The sequence below is a fragment of the Egretta garzetta genome, unplaced genomic scaffold (genome assembly GCF_000687185.1).
Source record: "Egretta garzetta isolate BGI_Z169 unplaced genomic scaffold, ASM68718v1 scaffold113, whole genome shotgun sequence".
NCBI classification, from domain to species: domain Eukaryota; kingdom Metazoa; phylum Chordata; class Aves; order Pelecaniformes; family Ardeidae; genus Egretta; species Egretta garzetta.
The window spans coordinates 814,575-836,886 of record NW_009259115.1 but is presented as its reverse complement, the minus strand read 5'-3'; the positions used below and the strand labels follow the sequence as shown (position 1 = coordinate 836,886).

At 42.6% G+C, this 22,312-nt stretch overlaps 1 protein-coding gene across 1 annotated transcript in view; it reads left to right on the top strand.

Moving 5' to 3' along the window:
* IQCA1 (IQ motif containing with AAA domain 1) overlaps positions 1-22,312 on the top strand; it is a 100,030-nt gene that overhangs the window by 72,460 nt on the left and 5,258 nt on the right. The window contains exons 13-16 of the mRNA XM_035891069.1: positions 1,193-1,300; positions 4,662-4,861; positions 14,592-14,678; positions 19,510-19,687. Coding sequence (XP_035746962.1) covers positions 1,193-1,300; positions 4,662-4,861; positions 14,592-14,678; positions 19,510-19,687 — 573 coding nt within the window. The remainder of the gene's footprint in view (positions 1-1,192; positions 1,301-4,661; positions 4,862-14,591; positions 14,679-19,509; positions 19,688-22,312) is intronic.

Sequence of the window (22,312 nt, the reverse complement as noted above, 5' to 3'; positions counted from 1 at the left end):
CAGCGAGTAAAGGCACCAAGATGTCCCCTCTCTATGACAAACTGACATCACTGAACTAATTTTCTTGGTGACCTTATCTAAATTAGTGAGAGAATATCCACTGTGATTTATGTTCAGTTGCAATTAAACCCTTTGATGCCTTCTAATTAAATCTGTGAAGATTAATTCCTATCCAGTTCTTTTGATTTCTCCTTAAATAAAAGATAAAACCTGAAATGAATTTTATTCTTCAGAGGGGAGGGGGCAGTTTCACCAGGGCTTGTCTGCCTTTTTGCCCCCAAATTACAACTCCACTTTCTCTCTTAACCATTGCTAATTTACCTCTGCTCCAGAGAGCTCTAGTGTTCTCCCTTTTTATCTCCAATAAAACACAGTACAGTTATTTTTCAATAATATTCACCATAACAACACGTATTTTATGCTAAAAAATAATCATTGACTACATTGTCACAACTAGTTTTCTTGCTTGTGGCCCATCCTTCTGGATCTTTGTTCTCTAACATGTCTTGTATATGGACTTTGACAGGGCAAGCAATGCGATTATGGCTCTGTAACAAGAGCTGAGGCAAGATTAGATCCTTTCAGTTCACGTCAGGGATTTTTAGTTTTCTTTGGGTAGTTTTGTGGAGGTTTTTGGTTTTTTTTTTTTTGAACAAAAAAGGTGAACTGCAAAGCAAAAAGCCCCACCAAATCAGGTGACACACTTAAATGTCTAACATAGCAAGAAGCTGAGATGTGATGCAGCCAGGGGAAATGCTTGTTAAAATATCTTTTCCCCCTTTTAGAAATCCTTTCAATAGGGCTTGGTTCACTGGGATTCCAGCCCCGCAGAATCCCAAATCTGGAGATCCTTTGCCAGCAGCGTGATTTATGGTGCTACTAATTATTCTTCTCCACAAAGTTTCTTTAAAAGGTTACTCGAGACAGACTGCTCTGCTGAACGCCTTCCACAGTCTGGAAGGGAAAGTCCACAGTGTGCTTAACTTCATTTTACTTTGCAATTCACCTTTCAGATTTCTCAGGGCCACATTCCACAACAATATTGCCCTGCTTGAGTCCCTATCCCTTGACAGTACTGGGTTTGCTGAGAGCACGTTTTATTGGTATTCTATGGTAGTTTTTCATTCCTTGAGTTATGCATTTTATAACAATGCAGTGTCACGTTTATTAAGCCCATGCTTCCTCCCTACAGGCGAGTACAGCTATCTGGGGACCACACTTCGTCAGGTAGATATAGAGCCGATGCCCTCTCTCGCAGATGTCAGACAGCTAATAGCACTGTATGGAATATTGCCATTAGGTAAGAGCACAGCAAAAATTACTAGAGGGCAGAATACAATGGCTTTGCTTCCTGTCAGTAACATGCATTTTTACTGGCTTTGACAGGGCTTGATTAATTGTAATCTAAAGCATTTTGCAGTATAATTGTTTTTCAATTAAGCCTTCTGAGTGAAGACCATATCATTTTAATAGTGCATAAAGGATCTTGCACATGCTATTGTCAGGTATTGCATTTCCATGCCATCTCTGTTTGCATGTTAACAGTTTGTGAATGGCAGCACATAAAAGGAAATCACTTGGGAAAGATAATAGCTAAAACAAGCTCCAGTGATCAAAATTAATCAAGTTAAGGGAAGGGCTAAGGTTGCAATTTACCTTTTACAAGCTGGCTAATGTTACTCAGTACTAAACAATGCAATCATTTAAGGAATTAGTCTGAATACATTTCGTACATCAGAGAGAACACTTTTTAAATGCCCTTGCAGTTTTAATGCCAGACTTAGCCAATATCTAACAAGGCTTTGCTAGGTTAGGTTGTTTGCTTTTAATACAAAATCTATCCCATAATCTACTTGGGAACAGCATTAAGCCAAACTCTAGTGATTGCAAGAAGTGCATCTCTCAAGGGCTTCTGCTTATACTTTGCTTGCATCCTGATTGGATTTAGGGGAGATTTTAACTAGGCATATCCTCCCCCAGGCTGTGTCATTGTCTGCTCATCCCCTTTATAGGGCAAAATAGCTGATGTCTCCCTGCCTCACATTCTGGCAAATGGAGCAGAGATGACACAGAGCTTCTGCTTTTCTGTCCCCTTTGCACACCGTCCAGAAGGACTGGTGCTCAGGCTGTTCTGCACATACATGCTCTGTGGCTCTCCTCGGGCTCCCCCTGTCCCCAGAATTGGGCTCAGTGTGTTGTAGAAGGCTCAGTGCAATAGTGTGCAAGTCTGCTTCATTTGGGTTTCAGGAAGAGCAGAGTGCTCATTTCATCCTACAGCTCAGTCTGAAGAGTCAGGTTAACAAACAGGGTGCTAGCAGCACCCCACCTTCAACCTAGATGGGGCTCTTCATATCTCAAACACTCTCAGCTGGTTTTGGGTAAACCCTCAGGGGTTGGCTGCAGGTTTGACCACAGTCAGCTGAGAGGGCTCAGCAGTTATCCCTGTCTGCACCAACTGCAATGTGGTGTATCACATATAACTCCTCCAAGGTTATGTTTTAACACCATCTAGTCTAGTGAAATCAAGCCCCAAGACACCCCCCCAAGGCAAGAGGAAAGAGAACCCATAAATTTTCTGCCATTTATACAATTGGTTAAAAATCTAGGGAAAAGAGACCCTGGACTAGTTAAACAAACAATATATTTGCAATAGCCATTTGAAAAATGCCTCCAAGTGAAAAAAAAAAAACTTGCACGAGCCAAGAAAAGGCACAGGAATGGTTTCACCTTTTGGATGATATGTTATGGATGACATTTTACTTAATTGGGCTCAGAACTAGTTAATAACTATATAATTGTGTGTGCATAGAAGTGAAAGTTTTTCTCAAAATAGTCACCTGATTGTATCAAAGCTCCAGCTTAAGTGGCATTGAGAAAATTATAAGCAGCTGAAAGGAGAAATAACAGTAGAAGATATACTTCATCTTTAACCACAGAGTCGTCTTCTGCTCCCCTCATAATAAATCTTTGTGTAATAGTAATAGATTGGTATGGAGTGCCCAAATATTAATAAAGCCTGGGTGGCTGACAACTTCACTACATCCTGCACAGTGCTGAAATAATGGCATTCATCTTAGCACTCAGCTCATTGTCGTTTAGTTGGGATGTTAAACCATTAGGACACAGATAGGCAGCCTGATTTGATTTGTGTTTAAATACCATTCTTACCTAGCTGTCTCCCCTAACCTGAGGACCTCTTTTGGGCTAAGCCATAGGCTCCCTCTGCAGCCCATCACTTTTGGGGCTGGTTTCCCCAAGTCCCATAGTCTGATAGACACCAGTCTCAAAGACCTTCAGAAGTAGTGGATGTTCACATAGATTTTTCAAATCTTACTTTAACAACCACCACTACTGAGACAGGATGTTTTTAGGCATCAAGGCAGTGATGTTACTGGACTACGAGTGGGTATGGATAAAGCATTTGACATTTCCTGCTACTTCTATCTCTGGAGGTTCACCTGTACCTAATTCATACAGTGACAGAGCTGCAGGGAAAACAAGTTTTATCACCACCAGCCACCTAAATCTCCCTGTGGTTCTGTTTTCACAATGCAAGCATTTCTGCTAGGCTTTCCCCAGTGATGGAGCATATTTCTTACAGCCCAGAATGAGTTTACCTGGAGCAGCCATAGAGACAGATTTAGAAATGCTGAGCAGTCATCGCTGCTGGCAGAGCAAGTGAAGCATAGCAACCCTGGCGTTTTCATTTGCTCACCTGAATAAAATGAAGGGAACAGAAAAGGATCCTCCTTCTCCTAGCAGATATATCATACCTGCTCTGCAACGTGCAACTGCAATGTTCCAGACTGGGGAATAACATTGGCTCCTCTGCAGATACGCTAGCACTACACGCAGCAGGTATGCGCAGAGGGGGTAACAGCAGTGAAGGATTTTGGAGCAGAGCTAGCCTAAAGTAACGAACAGCCAGAGTCTCCAATGCTTACTGAACAGCAATAACATTTAAGAGGAAAAAATTACCCAAGAAAGGGAGGTGCATGCAGAAGTTAAAGGAGAGAAAATTAAACACATGGTAACATCTGTTTCAAAAGCACTGATAAACACAGCTCCAAAAGATCATCCCATTAGTTTGTTTTCTCTAAAGATGGGGAAGCTGGAAAGTGTCATTTCAGGCAGCAGGAAGGAGTTCTGCTAGTCCTACATGCAACATGAATCTGTACCCTTGTCCAACTGCAGAGAGTGAGGACCTGCTCTGACAACAAATGCAAAGCTTAAAGCCACAGGTACCTCTCCACCTCTGCCTGACAGCTGAGGGAAGGCAGTTGTCCCTGTGCAGAGCACCAGGCTTGTCTGTACACAGCCAGCAGCAGCAGTTCCATTTCAGTGCTCTGATCTTGTGTCCATCCTCAAAGATTTACCAGTGAGTTACTGCTCTTTTAGCTCACATAGATTTAGAGCTGAAGTTTGCCCATCAGAAAGTACAAATAAATGTGGTTGAGTTTTGCTACAAACAGGGATGTCAACTCAAGTGTGCTACAGTCACAGCTTTCATTGTACAGAATTAAAGAGCATTTGTGCCATATTAAGGAAACAATGAATTCCCATTATAAATTATTTACAGTCAATTAAAAAAGGAAGAATTACAGTCACCTTTATGGCAGACTTAAACGAAAGCAGTAATAGTGCCATATGACTTTTTACAGGTTCCCAAACAGTCCATGAGAAGGCTCCTTTGGTGAAAGCCTTGTTACTAGCTGGACCTGCTGGTGTTGGAAAGAAAATGTTGGTCCATGCCATCTGCACAGAAACAGGAGCAAACCTCTTCAACTTATCCGTTTCCAACATTGCTGGGAAATACCCAGGCAAGAATGGCCTGCAAATGATGCTTCACATGGTTCTTAAGGTACTGTGTTTTGTGTACTTCTCTACAAAGTTGGTTCAGTTCATTACACCTTTTGTGAAACAAATAGGGAATTGAATTGTAGTTCCTCCATACAGAGGAACACACACACCAGTCATACGAGGGCAAAGCTGCCCAAGGTCCAAAGGACTGCCAACCCAATTTGAAATTCCCTCCCTGCTTTCAAGTTTTCAAAACCACTTGTTGACAGGCAGTGTGTGCACTGCTGTAGAGGATTTAATGCCCCTTGAGAAATCACTCATGGTAGCCATATTTTTCACATTAATATTTTTGCAAACTTTGTGTTACCTTGAATATGAAAAGCATCATAGATAAAGGAAATTCTGTTCTCTATTTATATGCACATCAGTCAGGAATGCTTGCCATGCAGCATTTAATCAAATACTAGACTGGGGGTGGTCAAAAATTTCCTCTCTGGGACTGTTGCTGTAAAACAGTTCTCCCCTATACTACTCTCTGTTTACCTATCAGCAAGGATTCCCTCTTTTGAAAACCTAGTTCAGGATTACATTAGCAGAAATGTATGAGAAGTCTGGAAATGAAAGAAGGCATATGAACTGTGAAGAACATATCCCAAATCCTCTTCAGAAAAAAAAAAAGACACTATCCTGGCAGGATTTCTTCCACATTCTAAGCCCTCAGCATTTCTGCTAGGGAAGCAAGCTGGTAAACATTTCCAGATGAAATACTCTTAGAAAGAAAAAAAAAAACACAGCACATACGCTAGAAAAATCCAAATACAATATTTTTCTAGTGCCAGAGGCCTCCTAAAAGACTGAATTCAAATTGGCTTTCCCTGGGATTTATCAGATGTATTTTATTAAATCCAGTCTTATAGCAGGTTTTGTGACAGGTGCTTCCATCCCCAGAAAACACAGATTTCACAGTTAAAAGCAAAGCAGTCTCCAAGGATCCCACTTCTTGCTGGTCAGAGCAGTGCCTAAGGAACAGCGACAGCGCTGTGATCTTGCACCTTTGATGCCGTAACACTAACACTGGGTCTGGCACACTCTGACACGAGCTAGTGCCATTAGACTGAGCTCCCTCTGCTCTGCACATTTTACCCTTTTCCACTTAGTGTCTCTGCCCTCATCAATAGCAAAGCACATGTCTGCTGCAAGCACAGCACACACACCATCCTTTCCATCACCTAGTCCTTGCTAGAGCACAAGGCCTTTAAACACAGGAGAAAAAAAGGCAGCTTTTTTACTCCTATAGAAGGTTCCAGCTGAAAATATTAAGGATTTTTGTTTGCATGCATGTCTAGATATATAATAGATACAATAACTGGAACATACATAAAATGTGGGTGTGTATTAGGCATATGTAAGTGTAAGTATGGATACATGCTCATTATATATATGCACATAAGTCTAGATACAGGTATATAGAAACCCTTACATTTTTCCACATTACTTAACAAATGGAAACATTATCCAACACCTCCCCCAGAATTGTGGGGAGCAGTCCACGCTTACTGCTGTACTGTAGCTCTTACAAAAGAAGCAATGACACTTTGGTGAACCTCCATGAGTTACCAGGATGAATGTTGCTCACAGTCAATCACATGGAATAAGGTCTGTCCAGGCACTCGCTTATCAAAAGGTGACTTGTTCCAACTGCAGCAGCAGTACTGCTTCAAACTCTGCTCCTCTAACAACAGAGGAAATGACACAGCACAGAGTATCCTTTTCCAAGGGATACTTCATCTGCATGCTCATTTCTCTGCAAACTCATGTTGACATAGCACCAGCCTGTCTTAGCATCATTCAAATAGACTGTGCTCAGTTTCCATTCCCAATTCCCTTGGTTGTTTCACCTCTCTCCCTGCCACCTTCAATCCCCATGGCCAAGTCACTGATTTTCTCCAATCTGCTGCTGATAATTTTGACTCAGATTCTGTAGGTTCTCAGAGCCAGGCTGGAAGCAATCCTCCATCCACACAGCATTTCCCCTCTGCAGTTACAATCCCTCTTTCTTTGGTCTTGACAATGCCAAATGTGTCATTTTCCCTGTCTCTGGAAACTCCTAAGTCCCTGCCACAGCCGGCCACTCCATTTGTCCTACCATCAGTTGCTGCTTCTACAACATCCAATACTCCCATCCAGTATCATAACCCTGCACCTAGGATGGAGTAACTCTGCGCAACAGCACAAAGAGGTCCAGGCTGTAGCCCACCAACTAGACAGCAGCTTTGCAGGAAAGGACTGGGGGTTCTTCACATCAGCAAGCTGAACATCAGTAACAGCCTGTCCATGCAGCAAAGTCAGCCCCATGCTGGCCTGTATCAGAAAGAACATAGTTAAGCATTTGAAACAATTAATTATTCCTCTCTGTTTGGCTTATGAGACCACAACCAGATACTGTGTCCAGTATAGGACTACCCTGTAACAAGACAGGCATTGACAAGCCTGGTACAGAGAACAGAGCCTGGACACCATGGTGAAAAAGTTCTGGTGTAAACACATTTGGATTATTTTAAGACTACAACAGAGCAGCACATACAAGCCATGAAAGCAAATGGTATCCCGCAGCTGACATGTAGTGTGTAATATCCACAGCTCTCAGTCTACTATCTGACACACTGTAGTACACCTTGTTAAAGTGCTTTGCACACCATTGATCACCAAAAGATTCACCACATCTCCATGATCAGACACTTTTGGTCATGGTTTTTGCTAATGGCAGCTGTGACTGTTGTCAAGCAAGCTTTCTGCTCCAGCTTTCCAGAAGTGCCTTTATAAAAGAGTCAGTCAAGCAGAATACAGACCTTCCACCTATAGTTGTAAGCGAATGACAGGAAACACGAGCGGTCTATTTCTGTTATCTTATGATCCATGTAACCATTGTTAAACACCAAGACCTGTCCATGCAGCAAAGTCAGCCCCATGCTGGCCTGTATCAGAAAGAACATAGTTAAGCATTTGAAACAATTAATTATTCCTCTCTGTTTGGCTTATGAGACCACAACCAGATACTGTGTCCAGTATAGGACTACCCTGTAACAAGACAGGCATTGACAAGCCTGGTACAGAGAACAGAGCCTGGACACCATGGTGAAAAAGTTCTGGTGTAAACACATTTGGATTATTTTAAGACTACAACAGAGCAGCACATACAAGCCATGAAAGCAAATGGTATCCCGCAGCTGACATGTAGTGTGTAATATCCACAGCTCTCAGTCTACTATCTGACACACTGTAGTACACCTTGTTAAAGTGCTTTGCACACCATTGATCACCAAAAGATTCACCACATCTCCATGATCAGACACTTTTGGTCATGGTTTTTGCTAATGGCAGCTGTGACTGTTGTCAAGCAAGCTTTCTGCTCCAGCTTTCCAGAAGTGCCTTTATAAAAGAGTCAGTCAAGCAGAATACAGACCTTCCACCTATAGTTGTAAGCGAATGACAGGAAACACGAGCGGTCTATTTCTGTTATCTTATGATCCATGTAACCATTGTTAAACACCAAGATTAGTAAATAAGAATTAGTGGTGCTCTGTGATAAAGGTGAAGTAAGCTTGCATTTTCAATTACCTATTGCATCCGCAAACAACGGAGTTTCTGTAATGAAAGGAAACTCTGGAGAGCATAAAATGACCATTAGGAAACTTTCTGTCCATAACTGAGTGTTGGCTGCTGGCAGTTGTTTCATGGGAGACACCCTAAACAAGTGAATAGCATTGGAAGAAATGAAACTTTAATTTGTTTCAGATGCAAGAGCCAAATTCTTTTTTTTTCCCCTCCCTTATTTCAGGGCGGAGATTTGCAAGAGACATACCAGCCCTGATCCAAAAGAGAGACTTTTGTGTTACTCAAAGCAGGCACTTTAAATGTCATTCAGAGGAAATGACTTCTTATACCAGAACAGGAAAACACCAACATTTCAATCTGCCTATTCAAAGGAAATGTAAGGAAGATTAATATTGAATAGGAAAACTATTGAAAGAAGCTGCAAACACCAAGCCCAAGCACTTGTGTTCTCCACAGACACAGCAAAGCCTGCCAGGTCAGCTCTGCTTCCGAGTGAAAAGAGAGGATCTGTCTCTAATATAGAAGCGCTTCCCAGCAGTCCTTAAAACAAAACTCATCCTTCAAGCATGAACCAGAACATGATGGAATATTTCAATTAAGCTACATTTTCCACATATTGAGCCAGCCTGAATTCAGTGGAGCTCTCTGCCAGCTTATACCAACTGATGGCTTGGCTCTCCCATGTTCCCAATCAAGTCACAAAACACTGCTGCAGTGGAGCAGCTTTATATAAAAGATGCAAAGAAGGATAGTGAAGGATGCACAGAAAAAAAAACAAATCCAGAAGGTATCAAGGAGGGAGGGTAGAATGCATGACTCCATGACACAGAGGTGCAAAATTGCAGGTAGTTCATAAGGCTTAACTCCAAGGCAATAAACGTGACAGGCAGTGGCAACCATAAGGCAGCCATCAGGTTAATCACTGCCAGAGTGAGACAACCCCTCTCGAGTCCTTTACCAGGGCCACAGCAGCACACAGAAAGCACATTGTGCAAAAAGCCACACATGGGAAAATGTTATTAGTGCAACAGTGACCAGGCTAAAAGGTTGGGAAAGATGTGGCCAGGAGGAAATACCAGCCGAGTGCGTGTGCTGTGCAGCCGTCTCTGGTGAACAACGAGTTTTACAGAGCAGAAAGCTGCAGAAATATTTCAACACCATCACTGTTAGGGGACTCTTATCAGGCTATTTGGTTATGCTGTTTAGCAAGTCAAAGGTGACTATAAAAGCATTATACCAAAAAGGAATGCAATGGAGTTTAAGATTAAATTATATAATCCCAGCAACATAATTTTGAAGTCTGTCATCAATTTTTTTTCCCACTGAATCAGGTTCATTTATTTGTAACCACTGCTGTATTGTCCCTTCAAATGGGCCATTTTTCTGACAGCCTGAAGAACCAGGTACAGTTTACCCCAGTACGTTGACAGAAGTCTCTGGTTTTAGCATTTCCACACCATACAAGACTCTTGCATTACAGCTGAAATTTGGGAACAGTACAATTAGCCTTTCTTCCAGGCATCCCAGCACAATTGCAGTGCAGCCTGCTAGAAGCCTGGACCCTGGAAGCATTAAATACTCAACTACACCGTGTTCTTTCTGTGACAAAGCAGCTTTACACTGTGTTAATCTAATGTCAAAAAAAGTGAAGTGCATCCTGTTAGGAGACAGTATTTATAGTTATTTTCTAACAAACCAGAATACAGAGGCATCGCCACTGTAGCACTGGAATATTTGCATGATGAGGCTCCCACAGATAAGGTCTAATCACAGGTTTCAGCATCTTGCTGCTTTAGCTGCTTTGAAGCATTTCTTTGAATGTAAACTGCAGAGTATTGAGCAGTTTTCAGCAACAACTTAAGCTTCCAGGAAATCTTGGTCTTGGGCCTTTTAGGAAAATTCCATGAAAGCCTTCAAGTTTGGAGGAGCCTTGTGCACATATGCCCTGCAAGAAGCAAGCTTCCGTATTTTCAAGTGTAGCAATTTAACTGTTAAACTCTGGCTCTCAGGCCTGAAAAGTTTAACCCAAGGCTATCAAAAATACTGTTTGATCTTTGATAAGTGTTGATAGACAGCAGGACGAGAAGGCTTTTCTTCAAAAAGATTTTCCTGAAGAGCATCTGTGACCCATCAGAGCGGTTTCCAGCGCAGGCGGCTGCTGGCTCAGAGCGGTATTAGAAGGGTTAAGGAGCCATCTGCTGGCAGCTCCGACAAATTGTTGAATGCACCAAAGCTAATAAAATTTCAATTACAAATTAATTATGTACAGTGCATTTAATTATCCATGGATTCAAACTGTCTGTGGATAATTCAAATGCAGCACTTTCACGGGGGATATGCAGTCTGCTACATATCTGCCAACAATTTAAATTAGATGCCAATGGATTCTGGGTGTCTGATCTGCCTTAAAAAAACCAGCCAGGCCCAAACACTGTGTTGAATTTGGTCATATTAATGTGTATCAACACCCAAAAAAATATATGCAGGCCACTTTATACATTTAGATCATTATTGCCTCAAAACAGAAAGCACAGGAAAGTATCGCTTAAGAAACAGACAGAAATGAGATTATTCATTGCATTTTTACTTACCGGATGGGGAAATAAAGGGTGCAAAAAAAGACAACTACAGGTGTGAAAACAGCGAGCACTCTCCTTTAAGAGTTAAAATGAAATTACAGTCTGATTAAAAACTTAAGGCTCCATTTTGGAGGGCTGCTAACCACAGAAGCTGTCTCTGAGCCAAATGGGGAAGATCTGCACGTCCCCGACTGTGGTGGCCCCACTGTAGGGACAACATGGTTCCCTTTGAAGTACACAAGCAGAGTTCAAGCATTCCCAACAGCTTTTATAGCCTCTGTAACCTCCCCCACCCTTATTTGCCCTGTCACATCGCACTGCAGCATCAGACAGACAGGTATGGAGAATATATTGCAGAACAGCTACATGGCTCCCCAGGCTTCATATAGCTGCACTTCCTCACAAAGCAGAAAAACCAGAAGATGACTGTTCTCCTTACAAAGCAAAGGTACAGCACCTCTTTGGTCATAAACACAAGCTGGGAGAAAGCACCACAACAACAGCAGCAGCAGATCCCACAGCAAGAGCCCGTCAGGGTGGTAACGCACGCGCACGGTCTGTAAACTTGAGCAGACAGCACGCCACCAGCCCGATCTTCACTCGGAGGAAAGGCAGGCTTCAATGGGAACAGTCTCCCACTGCTTCATCTCCCTCCCGTGTCCTCTCCAGGCGCACACAGAGCAGGAGCGTAAAATGGTTATCTTATGTTTCAGAAGGTAAAAGTCACCCTCAGAAACATCAGAAAGCCCCAGCTGATATCTGTTCATTAGCAGTGCTGAGTTCAGTGAGGGTCTGAGTCAGAGTTTCTACACATCACAACATATTTCACAGCAGGTGCACAAAATGCAAATGTCATTCTTTAAGAAGCTGTAGGTTCCTTTTAGCACCTTAAGCCACACCTTTATTTCTCGTAATTTTGAAAAGAATGTCAGTTTTTCCATCTCTGCTACATGATCATGTTACCGCATTACTCTTCTTTCACCACTTGTCTCCAAAGCTGTTTACAGCCAACCAGGAGCTGACTGAATTCACCAGCAAGTATGAATCAGTAGGACTGACTTGCATTTTCTGCATATGTCTGAGCCCTTGAGTAGCAGGATACTCAGCAGAGAAACCCTGTATCTAAGGCTGCTGCACAGCTCAGTTCAATTAAATCCACAAGCTTGCCCTCTCAAATGTACCTTGCAGAGTGTGTGCAGGCTTTGGAATATGCCAAACATACCTCTGAAAATAGATAAATAGGAAATAGATAAAAGGGCCTTAAAATGGCAGTATTATGTTGTACAATTTTCATCTGTCATTTAATTCCAGCTTGTATACTCAATACACTGCTGGACTGAAGCTACCGCTACATGCAAATAAACATTCACACAGCTGCCTAGGTCTACACACCAGTTTCTGCAGGATTTTCATATTAACTTTCATGATACGATGTTTTTATTTTTTTAATACTCATTATTAATGCTAGATATTTGAGTTCCTGCCTTCCAACAATGGAAAAAAGCTCAGTTTTCCTCAATGAAAGTGCTCTGAACTTGTGCTTTCTGACACACGGGAGGGAAGGGATGCCATCCAGAAGGACCTTGACATGCTTGAGAGGTGGGCCTGCGCAAACCCCATGAAGTTCAACAAAGCCAAGCACAAGGGCCTGTATGTGGGTCAGGGCAATCCCAAGCACAAATGCAGACTGGACAGAGAATGGATCAAGAGCAGCTCCAGGGAGAAGGGCTTGGGGGTACTGGTTTATGAGAAGCTCAACATGACCCAGCAACATTCACTCACAGCCCAGAAAGCAAACCATATCCTGGGGTGCATCAAAAGAAGCATGGCCAGCAGGTTGAGGGAGGTGATTTTCCCCCCTCTACTCTGCTCTCATGAGACCCTACCTGGAGTGCCACGTCCAGCTCTGGGGCCCCCAACATAAGAAGGACATGGACCTGTTGAATTGAGTCTGGAGGAGGGACACAAAGATGATCTGAGTACTGGAGCACCTCTCCTTGGAAGACACACTGAGAGAGTTGGGGTTGTTCAGCCTCAAGGAGAGAAGGTTCCCTGGAGACCTTATAGAGCAGGCTTCCAGTACCTGAAGGGCGCCTACAAGAAAGCTGGAGAGGGACTTTTTACAAGGGCAGGTAGTGGTAGGACAAGGGGTAATGGCTTTAAACTGAAAGAGGGTAGATTTAGACTACATATAAGGAAGAATTTCTTCCTTATGCGGGTGACGAGGCACTGGAACAGGTGGCCCAGAGAAGCTGTGGTGCCCCATCCCTGGAAGTGTTCAAGGCCAGGTTGTATGGGGCTTTGAGCAAGCTGGTCTAGTGGAAGGTGTCCCTGCCCATGGCAGGGCGGGTTGGAACTAGATGATCTTTAAGGTCCCTTCCAACCCAAACCAGTCTGTGATTCTAACTTGGAGGTACCACATGACATAGCCTAGGACCGATGAGTTACTGCAAATAAAGTGCCACATGCCAAAGATGGCATTGTTTCCACTTCACCCCATCAGCAGCACAGCAGAGCAAACATGTTTAACAGCCCTCATCTACTATTCTTTTCCCCCATCTTCAATCCATTTTTACTGTACAGACACACATGCTTGGTGCTTTTGAAATGCATCCATAAAAATGAACTGCGGTGCTTTGAAGAAATGTGTTCATGACTTAATTCTTCCTGCACTGGCTGTCAATCCGACTCTGAGCTTATGATGTATACAACCTATCGATTTTTTTAAGCTTCCTTCCTGGAAGCAGCAGTTTCAGCTGGGGGGGAAAAAAAGCAGGACAGAAGAATGCTGTCTGTCTCTCGTTACCCATTGACTCCGAGCCATCACTTTTGTTGCTGAGCAAACTAGCACAGCTCTGAGAGCCACTGGAAAGTGATTAAAATTTGGCAGCAGAATGTCTAAACCACTGGCGTTTCTATAGCAATAGGGAGAGTGCAAGATGTGAAAAAGCCTGTAGCATTGCTGCCATCCTGCTGTGAACCAGAGGTATAGTGCCTCCGACTTTGGAGCCAGAAAGCCCATTTGTATAGACACACACACCCCCCTTCCAATTTAACAGATTCCATTTTAATTCTTGGGCTAACTGCAAATTAAATGCTATTTTGTAAGACATAAGATTGCATATCAGCCTGTTTTGCTTAAAGATAAGTACTCTCATTTTGCATGCAATAGCTATGTCTTGCCTGTCTCCCGATCTGTATTGCCCTCAAAAAAACAGAGAGGGATCCCATGAGCAGGGCAGCCAGTCTAAAACTGCTGGTCGTCTGTTGTTTTCCATTGAACTCCAAGTCCAGGTTTACTTTTGCAGAACTGCAACCAAATTCAGGTTGAGAAATGAAAGGTAAGCATAGCATTCAAAACGATCCGATTTGGGTTGGGTTCTTAGTGTTAGATTCCTAACTAGAAACAGTTTGATTTGTCAAGACTGCTAAGCAGAGCCAGAGCTCTCCATGAGTACTGATTATTTCTGGACAAAATAAACCAGACTAATTTTAACTGCTGAAATACAGATTCAAAAGCGTAACTATAAGCACACAGGTATGAAATTGTAGCCATTTCAATCAGCTTCTTGCCTTCTCTCCCCCATTTTCTCTTAGGTGGCTAAGCAATGGCAGCCCTCAGTTGTGTGGATTGGAGACACAGAAAAAATATTTTCTAAAGCAGTGCCGAAGGCTGAAGCAGAGGTGAGTTGCTCCTTTTTTATTCCAGTGCAGATAATTTCTCCTGTTGAATTACAGACATCACAAAGGAGCAAGTGTATTCTTGGCTTAGCACATACCAGTATGACCAGACCTGCCAAAGCTTGCTTGATAATAGCTTGTCTCACTAACATTTTTTTTCTTTTAAGAGAGTCTTGTGACTTCTTAAGAGCCCCAAGAGGTCACATTTCTCTTCTACACACCTATACTTGCTTTATTTAAAAATAGTCCAGTCACTGCTCATCAGTGCACTGAAAAGTAGAAGAGAATAATGGAGAATTTCAAAATACGAGGCGAGAAACTAAAAGTTAAGATGAGTTTAAGTTGTTCAGCTCGATTAATTTGAGAAATTGGATGGAGCCAGAGTGAACAATAAAGTAACAAGGATAAATTTCCACTGTGAAAACAAAGAGCCTATGTTAAATAGTTATGTTTACAGATTATTTTCTTTGGGCTCCCAGGAGTCCTGTTGCCATTGCTTCCATTCCTTCCTCTCTTGTGTAGCTTCCCCACTAGAAAGAAAATTAAAACACTGCCCAATAGGCACAGCAATTCAACCAACACAGCAGAGAGCAATTCACCTGAAATCCTGATTAGATTCATGCTGCTTGCAAAATATTTTACTTTTAGAGCTCCATGTGAAAAGTTAAGCCTTTTTCTTAAGGCAAGACCAGTGTATTTAGTCTGCAGGATGGGCACAAGCCTGTATTTTAGAAAACCAATGAAGCATCACTTTGGACAAGGGCTCTATGAGCTGATGGGTGTGCAGTGGTTGATGCCCTCTAGTGGTCCCCACACTGAAAGGGAACTTTTCTCTTGGGCTCTGACCTTGACAAGTATAGGTGGGGATTAAAAATAAGATTGGAGCCAAAGGCTGCCTGGATTGTCTGCTTTGATAACCATCAGAGCAGAAAAGTTTCTCACTCTGCCCACCTCATAGTCAGGGGTAGCACCCCTGCCCCTGCTATTGCATCCAGAGACCTGCAGGTATTTAACAAAAGGCCTCTTGTGTTCTTGGTGGGAGTGGATGGCTCCAGGCTTGAAATCACTTATGTCCAAGATATTTCACAGCATAACCAATATTTGGAGCCAGAGAGTGTGAAGCCAAAGCAAGTGGAAGTCACTTTGCTCATCCCAGCATGACACTTCTGGCACCATGACTGAGAACCTGGTAAAAATAAGCCTTAAATTCTTCAAATACCCACTAGAGAAGTAGTCTCTTTCCAGTCCTCCCCCAAAGGATGCAAAGCAGTCAAACAGCAAGCATATTATGGTAAATCCAGTTGCCAAGGATGATGTGCAAGCAGTTCAGCGCTCATAGTTCAACAAATAGGAGTCACCTTCACAATTCACCCCACTTTTCTCCAGCTCAGGTCTACATGATGGCTGTAATCGTAGCAAGATAGGCTGTTGAAGAGGGAAGCTACTGACACATTTCTTTCAAAGTGGAGGAGATATTATTAGCTTTCAGGACATATCCCTGAAATGCATGTACTAGGGACACACATTAGTTTCACAAGCATAACAGGAGCTGCTGACACGTAAATGCTAGTCTGGCTTAGTAGGCTTAACGTGAGTAGAGTATTTACTTTGGTCTCCAATACTAGTACAATAATTTAAAATTTTAATATTAAGATTCCTGCAAGCTGAGCAATGAGCACTCTGTAACCAACTCTAGATCAGTGGGAAACCATTAATATCATGTCGCCCCAAAAAATGATGTTCTAAATGCTGGTGATACATTAAGATTTATTTTAACGAGTAGGAGGTGAAATAGGAGTCAGACAATTGTTTTAAAAAATTCTCTGCATCTCCCAATAGAGTCAGCTTTTCCAGCCAAAGACATACTGCAAGCCCAGAAAACACCATGTCTCACTTGAAGCAACTATTCTCTTCTATCAGTCATTTCAGTGAGATGGGATTCTTCTACTCCCCTATCTCCAAACCAAAAATAATTTGGTAACTCTCACTTTTCTAGCAATATTGATGTCTCAAAACATCTTAGAGAACATTTGTACTTCCTTCCCATACACATGAAGAGAAAGCTTGAAGCTTATGAGTAGCAACAGATAGAAGTCACAGAGAGTAAGTTAGCCAGCATTAAATGTGTTAAAACCAAAGTAAATCCACGTTTCAGTCATTGCTGTGACCAGATCTCCCTGACAGAGCAAAAGTGGCAAGGCTGGCTGAAACTCCCAAGGTAGATATGCTACAGCAGCTTTTTAATCATCAGAGAAGTCAAGTTCCTTACCAAAAGCTTCCCAAGAAGGAAATGGCAAAGTTTGGATAAGAGCTTGTGATTTGAAGTCATGCCCTCAGACAGCAAGCATACTGTTTGAGTGTGGACAAAGTGATGTCCTTTCTTTCGGAGCAAGAGAAAAGCCAAGACTACTTCTTTGCTCCAGAGCAGACCTACTGTGCTTACAAGGCACATTCTTTGGGAGCAAGTACAGGCATCCTGCTTTCTTGGGTGCATAGGTACAACAAGGAGGATATGAAAAGATGGCAGCTGGCATTGAGTGATGGCCACAGGAATAGTTCATCCAAGAGCAAAAACATGAGCTGGATGTATCATCCTGGCAAGCAACGTGTCCAAGCTCCGAAGTGGGACCTAAGCCCCAGTGCTAGGACATGCTCAACTCCTTATCATGATTAAGCAATTGGCAAACTTAGAAAGATGCATAGTATGACCATGAGAATAAAAAGAATGAGAAAACACACATATTGTAATTAAGACAAGTTTAGCTAGAAAAATAGCTGTGTGATTCTACCCCAAGACTCTGGGGATTTCTTATTGATTTTCCAATTTCCCCTCCTCTGTAGCTTTCACAAAGCTAAATGTCTCTTCTGTCAACTGTCTGCTACTGCAGACAACAGAAGAATTGGATCACAAAAATTGTACATGCAATACATTCATAAGTACTTATCATTGCCTTTCAACTGAGAAGGTTTGCAAGACATGGTTTCTTCCTCACTGACATTAAGGAAAACTGGTCTGAAATTGAGGCTCAAGTTTCTCAGGGAGCTGCCTACTATAGAGGAAAAAAATACAAGGTGATCTAGAGTAAGATTTTTCAAGTAAGTGTGGGTGACTTGGATGTTAAGTCTCAATCATTTCTGAGAAGAGGCTTCCAAGTCATTAGGCTTCTCTGAATACAATACGCTATCCTAAGCCAGTTATTCACTTATAGCTTTGCATTGGGCTTGCATGGCAAGGTTTCAGTAGCAGGGATACAGGGGTGGCTTCTGTGAGAAGCTGCTAGAAGCTTTCCCTGTGTCAAATAAAGCCAATGCCAGTTGGCTCCAAGGCAGACCCACTGCTGGCCAAGGCCAAGTCCATCAGCAACGGTGATAGCACCTCTGTGATAACATATTTAAGAAGAGAAAAAACACTGCTGCGCAACAGCAGAGAGAGAGAAATGACAGAACTGAGAGGAACAGCCCTGCAGACACCAAGGCCAGTGCAGCAGGAGGGGCGGGAGGTGCTCCAGGCACCAGAGCAGATTCCCCTGCAGCCCCTGGTGCAGCCCATGGTGGGGCAGGCTGTCCCCCTGCAGCCCATGAAGGTCCGTGGTGGAACAGATCTCCACCTGCAGCCAGGGGAGGACCCCATGCCAGAGTAGGTGGATGCCCAAAGGAGCCATGACCTGTGGGAAACCTGCTCTGGAGCACAGTCCTGGCAGGATCTGCAGACCCATGGAAAGAGGAGCCCAGGCTGGAGCAGGCTTGCTGGCAGGGCTTGGGACCCTACAGTGGACCCACACTGAAGCAGTCTGTTCCTGAAGGACTGCATCCCATGGGAAAGAGGAACGCACACTGGAGCAGCTCATGAAGAACTGCAGCCTGTGAGAAGGGCTCAAGTTGAGGAATTTCATGGAGGACTGTCTGCTGTGGGAGGGACCCCACGCTGGAGCAGGGGCAGAGTGTGAGGAGACCTCCCCTGAGGAAGGAGCGGCAGGGACAGCGTGTGATGAACTGACTGCAACCCCTATTCCCAGTCCCCCTGCACCTCTGCCAGCTGAGGAGGGGAGTGATAGAGCAGCTTGGCAAGCACCTGGCATCCAGCCAGGGTTAACACACCACAGCTTTATTAACAGTAGTGTGACACCACAGCAACTTGATTAAGTTTCTCTAACAAATATTCACTTGCACATTATCAAATATAACTACCCAGTAACAGGTTCTCAATACTCACCTGTTCTGTAAATAGTAATTAAATATTTGTTATAAAGTCAAATAGTAACTTATTGCCAAGAAATTAATCCCAAGTTCAAAGAGCTTGTGTTCTCAGGTTAGCGCCTCAGCAAGCTAGAAATCACAGCAAAAAATAGGGAGTTTTTAAACCATGAGTAGGAGTTGGTAGATCATAACCTCCAAGAGCTGGGAGGATTCCACACCAGGGTACATACCCTGGCAATTTTTCTATCTGTTCAGGTTCATCAGGTACACAGGTCCAAGCAATATTTCTTCCTCAAACTGGAAATCAGGATTGCTGCCTTTAAATGAGTTGTTTCCTTTGTGCTTTTCAATAACAGGACCAGCAAATTCAATAGCGAAAGGCACTAGCACAAACCCACAAATACGTAAGCAGAAATCAAGTGTTCACCTGACTTTCAGAAGACAGAGGCTTTCTACTTAGGTTGAGCATGTAGTCAACAGCTACTAAATGCAGCTAGGCTACTAAATGCAACTAGGCTACTAAAAAAGCACAAAATCCTGTTGTATATAGCATGTCCACAACTTCACCTCATTAACTCTAAATTGTCAGCATCAGTAACAACTCTTTCCTCCTTGTGTTTACATGTATGCGCTGAAGATGAACCCAAAACGACTGGAAAAGATCCTCCCCAAATTCCTTAAGGCTTTGAAAGCACAGGACAGGGTGCTGCTAGTGGGAACCACCAGCCGTCCCTTTGATGCTAATCTTAAACCTTTCTGCAAAGTCTACCAAAAAATTATTCTGATTCCTAGGCCTGACTACGCTTCAAGATTTGGCAAGTATTTCAAGTGATCCTGTTGATTACTGCTGTTTAAAATCTGTGCTTATTGTCTGGTTATCCTCAGAACTGACTTTAACCTCAGTCTGTACCCCAGGTATGAATTTTCAGTATTGCCTAAATTTTCAATTCCTGAAAGTTTAGGTGATACTGGTGCAGGCCACCCCAAAGATCAGATAATAAAAATGGAAGTTGGGAGAAGGATTTAAAATGCTGTTCTTCAATGACAGCATTTCTTCGTGAGTTGTTTAGCATGCACGGAGTTCATCCCAAACTGGTTTTTCACTGTAGGAAGGACAAGATTCTATTTCAATACGCACTTTCAATTTTAAGCTTTTCTTTTTATAGAAGCATCCATGATTTTGCATGTCTAGCCTATCAAGTGATGATAGACAGGCCTTCCCAAAGTCTGACAAATTCATTGAGGATCCCATATGCTGAGAGTCCAAGCTTGTAATGAAAAACCTAGCTTTTAGTAGACCAACTTATATGGGTAGAAAAAAAACCCCAGACACTTTGAAGCATGCAAGTTTGTTTGCAGATTTGAAACACCTTTAAGTCTGCAATTGCTCAGTACTGACTCAGAAGAAATGCTCCAAGTTAAGCATAATAACGTGAATCAATTACTGCAAGAAAAATGGTAGTTTGTCCACATCCTTCAGAATTGGCTGGTGGAAGTATAATTTTTTTTTAATCACAGATATCGTGGGGTTTAATACACTTTTCTGGGTACTAAGGAGTCTGATGTGGTGACTCATAAGCAGAAGGGCTGTTTAGGTTCCGACTAAAGATAATGTGGAAAAAAGGTTTGGGGGCTTTTCAGAATGGCACCAGACACTTTGGGTTAGGTTTAGGTTAGGGTGTGTTTCTTCTACCAGCAGCTGCTAGCACGAGTATCCCTATTGATCACCATATCAAGGAAAACAGACACCCTTCATGCCACTAATCTCTGATGAATCATGTCCCAGAAGAATACAGTAGTAAAGGAAACCACGTTCAGTTCAGGAGCCTCGCTACACAATTGTACCTTGACTACAATATTGGTCTGCATTGTCACCTTATCACAAAATTCATGCAACTGTATTGTGAAGTCCAGTTTATACTGCCTTTCATGGAGGCAGCCAAGGTACTGAGACGATGCACATTTGGGCAAGCTCGAGACAGGTTTTGACCGCCTAGCACATTGTAAATCTCCCACATTCAATAATTTTCACAGTGTGGATGGGAAATGGTCTCTAAGCAGGCTAACATGTGTTTCATGTTATGTTACAGCTCTGATAAATTGCTAACAGATAAGGGACATGAATAAGACCTAGAGAAAGGAGGTGATAGCAGCAGAATTTAGCTGTGTTCACTTCTGGGGATTGAACCAACAATTCTGGGATTCTCACCACTAACTTGGAGTCAAAAAAAGGGCCAGCCAAAGGGATTTCAGCTGCAAACTTAAGAATGCCCCAGAAAGTTAACTCTTAGCATTTTAAAGCAGATTAAACTTGCAGCTTTACTTTGACATTGTCCCATTTAAGACCATGCCAGGCTTGTTCTTTAGCTCCAGCCTTCCCTCAAGTTCAATAGAAATACAATCTTTACAGCACAGAGCACTCATCTTCCAATCTTGACAATTTTCAGTGCCTGACACCCAATCTGAGAACTGAAGAAACTTGTTTTGACAGAAAAGCCATGACATAGCTATTCATAACCACAGTGCACAAGCTACCTGCCTGCTACAATCCTCCATTTTGTTGCAAACCAGAATATTCCAGTCTATGTGCGATGGAAACAACATACAACAGCAATCATTAAACTGGGAGATTCATGATCCCGTACTGGTTTCTTGCTATTAATCACCCAGCGAGTCGGTGTCTCATATTATGCATGATCCTACCTGCAACAGAAGCTGTGGCGCACAATATATGGCTGTGCAGAAGTAGTGCTCGCTGTTGTATACATCAGTTCGTATTTTATGAATTAGTGATTGAGCCAATAATTATCGAGCATAGTTATAATTCAAGTGGAAGATCACAATTTGCCAGAGTGAAAAAATGTAGTACAAAGTTGTCCATCGTTAAGGGCGCAGGTCCATAGTATCGACATTACAATCGAAGCAAGAGTAAGGCAGGTTTTCTCCATGACATAACTGCACCAACATCCAGTACCATTAACTTTCCCCACGATATTTTTATATTACGTATGAACATTCAAACACAGGATACTCAAACAACAAATTGTCTGTGATTCAAGAACCTTTTTAATCTCTATGCGTAAAACTTGATACTTTTTTCCAAGTGTTCTCATTGTAGGGCTTTAAAGGAAAGCACGGTGAGCTGGCATGACAGCTTTATAAGTTTCTCTGAGGCAGACTGTTACTTTGCAGAGGATAAAACAAAAACTTTTACTACTCCTATCAATTTGGGTTTTTTTGGAAGCAAAATCTCAGGTACTTGACAAACATTAAAAAACCTTCATATCAAAGATTCACAGCTAAAAGATACAAACAGGTTCACCATTTAACTAACGAGCAAAATGCCAATCACAGAAATGTACACCTGGCCTTTGCAACATGTGCCTGCATAGCTGGAAGCCTTTGGCTTCCAAACCAGACATTGAGTCCCCATAGCAGCC